Below are 12,265 nucleotides of genomic sequence, written 5' to 3'. Positions count from 1 at the left end.
AATGCTTATGTCCACCAAAAGATATGTAAAGGAAGAGATGCTTTATTCATAATAATCCCAAATGGGAATATTCCAAAATCCATTAGTAGTAGAATGGATGAATAAGTTGTGGTATATTTATACAATGAACACTACACCAAAATAAGAAAGACAAACTAATGATACACTCTACAGTATGGATGAATCTCAAAAATGTGTACAATAAAAGCCAGCCACAGAAGCATAAATACTGTTATTTAATTTTTCTGACCTTTAAGAACAGACTAAAATAATGATCAATGATGATATAAATCACAATAGTGTTTATTTATGATGGGGAAAAACATCAGAGATGTTTCTGAGGCATAGAAATGTTTTTTCTTCACTGGGTAGTGGGTAAGTGGATACCATTATATATTTATATATATATATATATATATATATAGAGAGAGAGAGAGAGAGAGAGAGAGAGAGAGAGAGCGCTATACACTTAAGGTTTGTGTATTTCACCATGTGTAAATTTGTTTAAAAGCTGAGCACAAAGGAAAAACGCAGTCATTATTAAAAATAGTTTTTTTAAATTATGAGAAGCATCTAAGTTTTTACTTCAGAGAAAATCATAGCCATATTAGAATATTAATACCTATATTAAAAAATAGAAAAAATTGGGAAGTAAGGGCTAACACTTCCAATTTATTAGGGAAGTTAGACAAGAAAAATAGAATAAGCCAAAGAAAATAGAAAGAAATAATAATGGTTATAAAAGATAATCATAATATAGATTGGAAGGTTTCAAAATACTGTACTTCATTTTTTAAAAGACATAAAATTCACAAGTCTTTGACAAGATTGATGAATAAAGAAGGGTGCTATTAATACACATTATTAGAGGAACGAATAAAGTGGCCTAGTGCTGTACAAATTTAAAGTTCTATAAGCAGTGTTAATAACAGTACCAATCAATTGTAAAACTTAGATGGAATGAAAAATTTCCAAGAAAAATATAAATTCCAAAACTGATGGAAGTGGAGTTAGAAATGCTGCATAATTATATAGCTATAGAATAAACTGTATCTGTACTTTTAAGTAGTCATACTTATATGTCTTGATAAAAAATAGATATAGATATTCCCTTTCTCAGTAGATGGAACTTAATTTACCTCTGCTTGAGTGTTGGCTTGGCTTGGTTGTTGCTTTCAAATTAATAAACTGTAGAAAGGGAAAATATGTTAACTTGACACTAGAAAAACCTGACAGTCATCACTTTAATCAAGTGATCAAGGTTAACATCTTCAGTGATAAATTATGTTTAATGCCACATACCCCCCATACAATGTAATGAGAAGCATCTTCATCTTTAATACTCTTTTCCAAAATCTATAACACCAGTCTATATTATAAGAAAAAAAGAAACATCCATGTTTCTTCAAATGCCTGAAAAGTACTCTTCCCAAGTATCAGTGTCATAATAAGAAAAACTAAAAGCCTGTCAGACTAGAGGAGAGTGATGAGGTATGATGTGAGTACAATGTTTTACCTTAGAGTACTCCTGGAACAGAAAAAAATATTGGGGGAATCATTGTGGAATACAAATAAAATCTGTAGTCTATTCAATATTATTATATGATGTTATATTAGGGGAAGCTAGATTAAAGATATATGAACTTGTTTCAAAATAAAAGTTTGACATATTTTTTCTAAGACATGTCTAGTTAAAAGGAATAGTTAGAATACTCATTTTTATCTCTGCCTCCTAAAACCCCACTGAAATAAAAATCTGAAACAACCTTAAGCTAGGACTAGAGACAACTGAGAATATCAGTATACCTTGTAGAAACTCCAGAAGCTTACTAGTTAGTGGCACAGGATACCTCTGGAAGTGAGAATGAAGATGAAACTTCAGATGGAAGGGAAGTTTAAAAATCTGTTTAATAAGCAGTTAAGTCCCCAGTCATTCTTTCCAATACTGGCCGAAGACTGAGGTTCTATGCAAAAAATGAAACAAGAAATTGCAGGGTCTGTGGCCTGGGGGTCACTAAGCACAGTTGCAGATACAGGTGCTATAATAAAATGGGGTTGGGAGGAGAGCAATGTGAAGAGTTTTCTGTTGCTTACTGAAAACCTTAGCTATTTTTCCCATCCCAGCACTCAGAGTGCTGACAACCAGACAGGAAATGGGAAGATTCTTTTCTGAGGAATCCAGACAGCTCAAGAAAAAAGACCTAAATATATTGGTATCAAAAATTGCCCCAAGGAAGCAACTCAGCCAGATTGCTCTGCTGTAAGATCACAGTCTATAAACCACAATTGCGCGCACAGAGACGTTACTCAGCATTTTCGTGCTCCCCTCGTTAAACATGAGCAAATAGCCAAGTATGAAGAGTCAAGTTCTACGAAAAGCAGAGAAGAAAGCAGATGTGGGGACATGAAGAGTTTTAAAAAATTATTATTCACCTCCTCAGCAGTAAGAGAAGATTTTACCTCTATGAAACATTAAAACTTTAAAATATGGTAGAGAGTTAAAAACATGAAGTTATAGAAGTCTTTCAGAGAAAATGGATGTAAAAATACAAAAAAAAATGAAAACAGGAGTGAAAAGATCAGAAAATTAGGCAATTAACTCAAGAGCTTCATTAGTTGAATCGTAGGATTTTGAGGGGGAAAAACAAAATAGAATACAGGAAATAATTATAATAAATTATTATTATTAAAGGAAAAAACTCCCAGAATTGAAGGACATGAGTTTCTAGAATGTAAGATAAGAATTTCTAGATAGGCCTATAACTAGGTTTGTCAGGAATATTTTGAGAAACAGCTAAATGCATAAAAGTTCCCATACAGGAAAAAAAAAAATGCAAATGATGAGGAATCAGAATGGAATCAGACTCAACAACCTTTAAAACTGCAGACATTTCCAAGCTCGCGAGACTATAAATTAAGTGTGAAGATAGAATAAAGGCATTATATTTAGACAACAGTATGTGTTTAGAAAGCTGGAGGTACTATTCAATAGAGATACAGTAGATCCCTGGAAATATGCCTGAGGGAGATCCCAAAATAGCTATGTAACAGAGCTAGAGAGCAACCAACCCAGTTTGGAGACATCTCTCCAAGAAGATAAACATAATGGAATTTCTGATCTATTTGAAAATAATGACTAGATATTTAGACAATGAGAGTTTGGAAATCAGTTCATACTACACATTTGCTCAGGCCGATATAATGTTACTTTAGTAACACTGTCGTTTTTGAGCCCGAGTCTTAAGAGACCTTACATTCTTTTGCTCTTTTGCAACTCTATCCAGCAGCTATGTGAAAAATCCTGAGCTAGTCTGCTGGACAATGGGAAACTGCAGTAAGGAGGAACAGGCTATTCTCTTTGATTCCATTCTAGCAGTAACAGTACAGACAGATACCTGGGAGAGCCCAGCCAAGACCGAGAGAACTGTCCAGCTGAGCCCAGCCCAGGTGGCCAATGCAGAATCATGACCTACATCAGGGATTGGCAGGCTTTTTTTCTGTAAAGGGCCAGATAGTAAATATTGGGGATTGAATGGGTCAAGAGGCTTAATTGAGAGTATTATATAGGTACTTACATAATGAAAACCACAAATTGTTGCAGTTTTTTATGGATGAAAGTAAAAATACAGTAAAATAATATAGATCTAGTGAGAAGAAGAGAATTTTGGGGGGGATGGAGTTTTTTTTATTGTGATTTAAAAGTTAGGTATCCCTATCAAAAATGGTTGCAAATACGCATTAATGCTGATATAACTGAGATTCATCATTCATATCATCTTTTAAAATATCTTTCACACAGGTACAGGAAAATTTTGATATCAGTCAACAAGTATGTGATTTTAATTGAGCATATTCATCACTAGACAGGCATTTTTATAATTACTGTCTATTAATGTTTTCCATTTAACATATAATTACAGTGCAGACTAATTACTTTCCATTAAAAGTTAGAGGAAAGTATCTCAGATGCACAGTAAATGGATTTTGAAATATGCACATTTCATTTGTACTACAAATGGAACTGTGTTTTGAGCTCATAAATTTCTGTAGGAACGGAAGTCTCACTTCTCCTTTTAATCATTGATGCTCAGGAAGTATATAAAGCAGTTCCCTGTGATTCAAACACTCATCTTCTAAGGTGTATTTTTACAACCACACGAAACTTTTTAAATGACACATAATTAAATACATAAAGAATAAGCTGTATAGAAACAAAAAATAACAAAAGCACACATTTGTCCCAGAAAATGTTTGATACAATAGATTACCTTCCACAGATCACAATGGAGTTGATTGCTGAGAATTTTTCTGTGTTTTAACTGTGCTGACAATCCTTAAATAAAATTGCACTGATAAAGAACAAACAACCAAGGCTATTTATTAATTCAAGATTCTGTGACTATGGAAATGTATGGTCAATTTAATGGGTACTAAAGCATAACTGTACTTTAACCAATAAAGAGAACTTTTAAAATCTTGTGTAGATATTTCATATAAGCTTTTAGCCCCCATTGACATTCTCGGTGACTTGTTTTATTGTAACAGTATAGAAACTGATTCCAGTCATTCAGTGTTTTCAAAAATTAGTACGTAGAACTCATTCTTCCATGCTTAAAAACTAGTTATATAATTATTTGGACATGATTTGTTGCCTATATTTTTATATTAAAATATTTAGTGTATGATGAGAAACATAACTGAATATTTTAACAAACCAACCATAAATATATATACAAGTGGATGTTTTCCCCTCCAAACTGCTTACCTTAGAACAGCAGTGTTTCTCAGTGGGAGGCGATCCAGTGAGTAGATGTCAAGCATGCTATTTATCGGAAAACACCCACCCCTCCTCCAGCAAAGAATGATCAGTAGTCTGAGGTTGAGGAAACTTTCCTTAGAGAACATACCATGTTCCAATGGTGTGGCCATTACTAAAATATTCCAGAATATAGACTTTTAGAATTTCTTACTTGAATATACTCATTGTCTCAAATTGCCATTCCTTGTTAGGTATATTTTATTTTGGACTAATTCTCATGACTCATTGGGACACTTTAGTTCATTCATTGGATTCAATAGAGCATTCAGGCTGATACTTACAGGCATACACAATTATTCAATCATCTCCAACTGATTCAGAATTTGGTTTGGTTAGAAAATGGAAGGCTTTAAAATTCCCTTTTGCATCATATTTAAAGGGATTTATTTGTTGACCGGCACTTTGTAAGGACTGATTTCAGAGCCCTGCCTGTCATCTAACACCTGTTTGAGAGGAGAGGGTCAAGGGGACTTTTCTCTGTAATTGGTTCTTTGTCAGCTCGAAGATTAGAAGATTCCCAAAAATGTGGACTGAGCACCTAATATAAACTCTCAATCCCCCCAAAAATGTCAACTGAAGAACATATTAGTAAACTCCTCATGTTATTTTTATGGATGTATTCTTTTTATTTAAACTGAGCTTTTGCTTTCAAATAGGTCTGGTCAAATTAACCAGTATGACCCTTGCTAGGTAGAAATTCTGATTGCCATTTAATATAGGACAGATCTATCTTTACAGTCAAATAACCCAGGTCTACAGTGTTGGTCTGCACTTCTAAAATTCTGAAAGCTCTGAAAACTGACTTTTGTAATTTGGTTATTGGCAGAACATAACGTCACCTGAACAGATGTGAAACTATTATACTTTTAATTTACCCTTATAGTTGAATATTCATACTTTCCATTGCAGAACTAACTATATGAGTTATTTCATATAGTTAGGGGTTCATTAATACATGAAATATTTTTGCTTTGTAAAAATCTGAAAATTTTCAAATTCCAAATTATTAAATATGCAACCAACAGGAATTTTAATTATAGATGCTTTTATTTTAAATATTCTTATACTTTTAAAAATTACTATAGTTTTTCAACTTTTCAAATAATTATGGAAGTAACTTAGTATTTTGTCATTTTATCAATGAAATTAAAGCTTATTGAAAATAAAATAGTAAAAAATTTCAAAGTCACCATTATAGGGATTTTCAGATTTGTGATAATTCTATATAGGAAAGAAACCCAAAATTTAAGAGTATACTAATGTTAATGTGGCAAGAGTATATGATCAAGCAAATGATAAGAAATAATGTGTATATTTATAAAAATTTGTATCACATAATATTTTTAAAATGCAGAATGAAGTCAGATGTCATTCTTCCTCAATGAACTGTTAAGATTAAATATAATAAAAAATATAAGAACACAGCCATTTTCATGGGAGAAATTTTTGTGCAAAATGTCAAAAGCTATAAGATTATATCAAAATTATATCCTTTAGCCAAAATGATTCTACTTTTTGAATCGATCCTAAGGAAATGTAAGACACACATCACAAAGATACATATATAAGTGCTATCACAGATGTATTCTATTAAAAACAACCAAAATACCCATGAGTAATGATTGGTAAAACAAGCTATTATATTTAAATCCTTGTAATCAAATACAAATTATAAAAGAACATATAATGGCTTAAAATATTCAAAATGTATTTTAACTGAAAATGCCATAGTTAGAAAATAGTATATGCACCTTGAGCTTCATCCTACTTTACTGATGTGGGGTATATGTATATTGTTTTGTGTTCATATTTTCTGTTCTTTGAAATTTTCTACAGTAAGTATATTCACAATAGGAAATTGTTACTAATTTATATTTTCTGGGTCATATATACATGTCTAAAATTAACCATGACCAAGTGGCAAGGTTGGTTGGAGTGTCATTCCATGCACCAGAAAAGTTGTGGGTTCAGTTACCAGTCAGGGCACATACCTAGGTTGTAGATTTGATCCCCAGTCAGGACACATACAGGAGGCAGCCAGCCCAATAGATGCGATGTCTGTCTGTCTGTCTGTCTGTCTCTCTCCCTGTCTCTCTCTCTCTCTTTCTCTGTCTCTCAATATCTCTTTCTCTCTCTTCCTCACCTATTTTCCAATCCCCTCCTCTCATCCTCCTTTCTACCTTTCTCTTTCCCTTCCTCTCTCTAAAGTCAATAAAATCATATCCTTGGGTGAAGACTTTTTTTAAATTAATTGAGAAAAGCTACATAAATAAAAAGTACAATGTTAAGAGTCCTTAAGAACAACAAAATGAAGGAAATACTCATGAGAAATTTCAAGGTATTTTGTCATTGAAAGCTTGTCCAAAAAAAGGATGCTACCTATATAGATAAACAGAAGTTAAAGAAGTTTGTTTTGTGGAACTCATCCAATCACAAAACACTATTTCAGCAGAAAATATTACTACTGTTTGAGGTATTATTTTTTTTCAAAATTTTAGCCCTCTTTCTCCTTGTCTGAAATTCTGAAATCTGTTAGGTATCTGATTATTATTTCAGTAAAATGGGGAGTACCATTTTTCTCTCCCTAGATTTCTCATTTCAAATATTAGCACAGAGGGTGGAATTTTTACCTCTTATTCATGGTGTCCAGCTCTCAACATCTTAACCTGGCAGGAGGACCAAACGAGCTGTAAATCTTACCACCCAGACCACACTTGATTATTGTATGATGGGAAAATTAAACGTGAATAAAACAGCTCGAGCATTAGGGTGTTCTTGGAAGAATAAACACAAGTTGGAAGTCTTATGTGGATAGTGCAAAGTACAGGAAGGCAATCAATCATGTAAACATCAAATGAAAGGTTGGTAAGGAAGCCATTGGAGTCTGTCAGGCGCTCCCTGCAATAAATGGCTTGTTCCATTTCTTTTCCCTTTCACTCAGTTTAGAAAAGTGCATTCTGTGGAATCTCAAAATATTTTGTAGCTTCTTATTCCTGGTTAAAGACACGTTTTGAACAGAATGGGCTCAAACCTTTGAAGAGGGTTTTTAGTCAATATAAAATGGACACAGATTTTGTCACAGTGTGTACTTCCATGACCTTTTCCCTCCTCCCACAAACAGGAAACTGTTAAGGCAGCAATAATCGAGGAGCAAAAGCGAAGTGAAAAGGCTGTGGAAGAGGCAGTGAAAAAAGCAAGAGATGAATTGATAGAATATGTAAAAGAACAGAAAAGGGTAAGTATCTCCTGAAGGGTTTTAATTTGTGCTTCCACAAATGAAGGAGTAGCTTCCATGTAATAGCATGAAATGTTAAAATATTTAAAAGTCCTCTGTCATGTAATTTAGGAATATCTATCCAAGGTTATTTTCTGATACAGTTATATATTCTGATAGTTACATCTATAGACATAAATGCCATTTGTCAATAAAAAAGCAACACTGAATAATTTCTTGCTACCCTCGTAGAAATAACCTGTACCATTTTCAGTGTAAGTTTACACTCATGAAAAAAGGAGACAGTTCTAGATTATTTTTGAGGTAACATTGGTTCATAATATTATGTAATTTTTAGGTCTGAAAAATTGTAATTCAGCACGTGTACACACTACGTATGTCATGCTCACCACCAGAAGTCGCCTGCCGTGCAGGTGACCCCCTTTAGACATTTCACCCTGCCTCCACACCTCTTTCCCACCAGTAACCACCAACCCAGTGTCTGCTTCTGTGAGCTTGTTTTCATTTTGTTTTGCTCTTTTCACTCCCCATAAGTGAAATCATATGGTATTTGTCTTTCTTTATCTGATTAATTTTAATTAGCATAATACCTTCAAGGTCCATCCATGATGATGCAAATGGCAAGATTTCATCTTTATTGTGGCTCAGTAATATTCCATTGTATATACAGTTGACCTCTGAAAAGTGCAGGGTCACTAACATTCTGCAAGGTCAAAAATGTGTGTATAACTTTTGACTCCCAGAAAACTTACTACTAACAGCTGCTCTTGACTGGAAGTTTTACTGATTACATAAACAGTCAACGCACAGTTTGTATGTTGTAAGTATTGTAGCGTACACTGCATTCCTACAAAAAAAGTAAGCCAGAGAAAAGGAAATGCTGTTTAAAAAATCATAAGGAAGAGAAAATTCATTTATAGCATTTACTGAAAAAAAGTTATGTATGAGTGGACATGCGCAGTTTAGACTTGTGTTAGTCTCAGCAGTCAACTGTGGTGTATTACGTCTTTATCCATTAATTCATCAGTGGATACTTAGGTTGTTTCTACATCCTAGCTATTAAAAATAGTTCTGCAGTGAGCATAGGGGAACGTACATCTTTTTGAATTTGTGTCTGTGTTCTCTAGAAGTACAATAGTTAGATTATATAGTAGTTCTTAATCTTTTGAGGTATCATAGTCTTTTCCATAGTGACTGTAATAATTTACATTCTCACCTACAGTGTACGAGGGTTTCCTTTTTTCACATCTTCTCCAACACTTAATATTTCCTCTATTTTTAAATTATTGTTCAATTTATTGAGGTGATGTGGTTAATAGGTCACATAGGTTTCAAGTGTACATTTCATGATACATGGTGTGTATATTGCATTGTGTGCCCGCCACCCAAAGTCAAATTATCTTTTGTCCCTATATATTTGACCCCCTTTACCTCTTACTACCCCCGCACCCACCTTCCCTCTGGTAACCACCATACTATTGTCTGTGTCTATGAGTTTTAGTTTTATATCCCACATATGAGTGGAATCATATGGTCATTAGCTTTTCCTGACAGACTTATTTCACTCAGCATAATGTTCACTCACCATCTGTGTTGTTGCAAATGGCAGTATTTCGAGGGTTTTTTTTTACAGATTGCCATTCTTACAGATATGAGGGGATATCTATTGTGGTTTTTGCTTGCCTTTTCCTAATAATTAATGATGTTGATCATCTTTTCATGTGCCTGTTAGAGCTACTTGTATGTCTTCATTAGGAAAATGTCTGTTCAGAACCCATGCCCATTTTTTAATTGAGTTGATCTATATACTAAGCCTCTTTTTAAACACAAAAATATTGATTTTTTGTGTTTAAGGTTAATTTTTATGAATATTTCTGGGGTTGGAAGTTTTTCACATAAAATAAGACATCTCCAAGCTTATAAAGTAATATTTAGAAGAAACAAATGTTTTTTAGCAAATTCATAATCTCCCCAAGTCTTTCCAAAACATTAAACTAGGGCAACTCATCTCTGCTTCTTCCTTTGTAAGATGAATTTCTGTTTGCATCAGAGAACACTACTTTTCCAGAACAAAAATTTTCCTTTCTCTTCTCCAGCTTTTTTAACTAGAGAGTCAACTTGAGATTTTCAGCATTAGACACCTCAAAAGCCCTTGGTTCCAACTGGGCTTACATTACAGTCTGTGAAATAATCTTCTGCTCTTGAAGTTTTCGAAAATCTTTGAGGAAAAAAGTCTAATGTTGTGTTAGTTCCTGTCTTTATATGTCTTTTGTCCTTAACATTCTTTCCTTTGACATCATCTTACCCTTAACAAATTTACTGAAAGACTGAAATAAAGACTCTTTTTTTCCCTGCATTTTTCCTTTAGTCTTTTACTTTTAAAAGAGAGAAACACATAATGAGAAAAAATGCTTAACTTTTCAAATAAATTACATCTTACCTTTCCATATAAAATGCAGTAGGATCACAGATATGGAATATAACATACCTTTTCCTGTTTATCAACAATTAACAAGTTTTTAATCAGTTATCCAATCCTTTTGAATATTAGAATTAGGATTATACTGGAATTAGAATTACAATGAAAAAATGTTTTACTTTTAAATTCCACTTCTCCATTTATTCTAGCAACTCAGTAGAGATGTCTCCAATCTTTACAAATATACCCTACTCATCTGGCCTAAACATCTTAGGTCAAAGTAGCTACCTATACATAAACTAATTAACTAAATTATAATTTATACTCAGAGTGCATCCTAAGTTTTTTATTAAGTTGAATACAAGCACTTATACCGTTAGTCTAAATCATCATAATAACCAAAAATTAGTATCTATTCAAAATATAAAACAAGGAGAAATTTTTAAATGATCAACAAGAAAAATAATTCAAATTAATAATGGATTAGTTCCAGTGATAAAAAAAATACCTTTCTTATAAATATTCTAAATTAGTTTTTAAAAAATCCCTCTGTAAAATCTATCTTGTTATGCCCAGGAAAATATTATATTTAATTCACAAATTTAGTATGGAATTAAAAAGCTAACTTTTACAGCTTCAGCTCTCATAAGTTTTCCATATCATTTAATAGAAATTGTATAATTCTTTATTTAATGAATTTAGAATTCACCAATATAATGTGTACAATATATTGAGAAGAAAAGGTAAACAGGAAAATCTAAAAAGATTTGAAAATATATTTAATTCATCTGAGAATCATCAAAGTATCTGCAAGTATAGTTATTTTGGTTTCAAACTCTCTTGAATATTATAAATTCTAGATAAGGAAGAAGTTACAAACTACAGCCCATGCGTTAAATCTGGCTTGCTGCTTATATTTGGAAATAAAGTTTGATTGACATACATAGCCACATCCGTTCATGTATACATTGTTCTTTGGTTGGTTTCATGCTGTGACAGCAGAGCTGAGTGGTTAAGAGACACCATCAGGCCCTCATAACCTGAACTATGTACCATCTGGCCCTTTACAGAAGAACGTTTGTCAACCCCTGTTCTAAGTCACTTGCGGAGATCATCTTGTGGTGAAACTCTTTTCCTGTCCTCTTTGCCCTTTAAACTATTTTTTTTATTATGCCAAATTACAAATAGACAATTGAAATTCATTAGGCGCTATTCTGGAAAAGATTTCTCTCTTGATACTAATTGCCAGATACAGCATTATAACATGTTAGATCTGGTCATTGGTGCCATAAACTCTATTTTAGCCTGAAAAAGATTGGAGGAAAAAAAAAAAGATGATATGGGTTAAGACCACATCCCTTGACACTCCCTAGGGAGGAAGAACTTGTGGTTTATAATGACCTATGGCCCTTGGATTAGAATGAAGTGTTCCAGCCCATTCCACAAGTTGAGACTGTTATACATGAGCTTCCTATGAGGGAGGAAGTGTGAATAACATTCAGCAAGCAACAACTACTCACAGCCAAGCAGTGATTCCTAAAAAATAAAATCTCATCCAAATGTAATAAAAGATTATTTTTTTTTCCTCTTAAGAACCTGAATGATGGCCTGTGTTTTCTAAATCACCTCCAGGAAAATAATCTTCACTTTAGAGGATCCTTTTAATTTAGATCTTTAGAGAGGAATAAGATGTAATTATCTTTACTTCGGATGTTTTGTGGTCAAGACAGTATTAGAATTTCTTAATTATCAAAATTCATTTAATCTAGTTTTGCTGCAATATTCGTGAGTG

The 12,265-nt window shown here is 33.0% G+C and overlaps 1 protein-coding gene across 3 annotated transcripts in view; it reads left to right on the top strand.

Annotated features, from left to right (window-relative positions):
• The window catches only part of CCDC91 (coiled-coil domain containing 91), a 270,362-nt gene that overhangs the window by 215,748 nt on the left and 42,349 nt on the right, over positions 1-12,265 (top strand). For all 3 annotated transcript variants that reach the window (XM_028532813.2, XM_036019212.1, XM_036019213.1), the window contains one exon: positions 7,941-8,054. In XM_028532813.2, the coding sequence (XP_028388614.1) occupies positions 7,941-8,054 (114 nt within the window). The remainder of the gene's footprint in view (positions 1-7,940; positions 8,055-12,265) is intronic.

This window comes from Phyllostomus discolor, chromosome 2, assembly GCF_004126475.2.
Source record: "Phyllostomus discolor isolate MPI-MPIP mPhyDis1 chromosome 2, mPhyDis1.pri.v3, whole genome shotgun sequence".
NCBI lineage: Eukaryota > Metazoa > Chordata > Mammalia > Chiroptera > Phyllostomidae > Phyllostomus > Phyllostomus discolor.
Note: the sequence above shows the minus strand (reverse complement) of the source record. Positions and strands in the feature narration are given on the sequence as shown.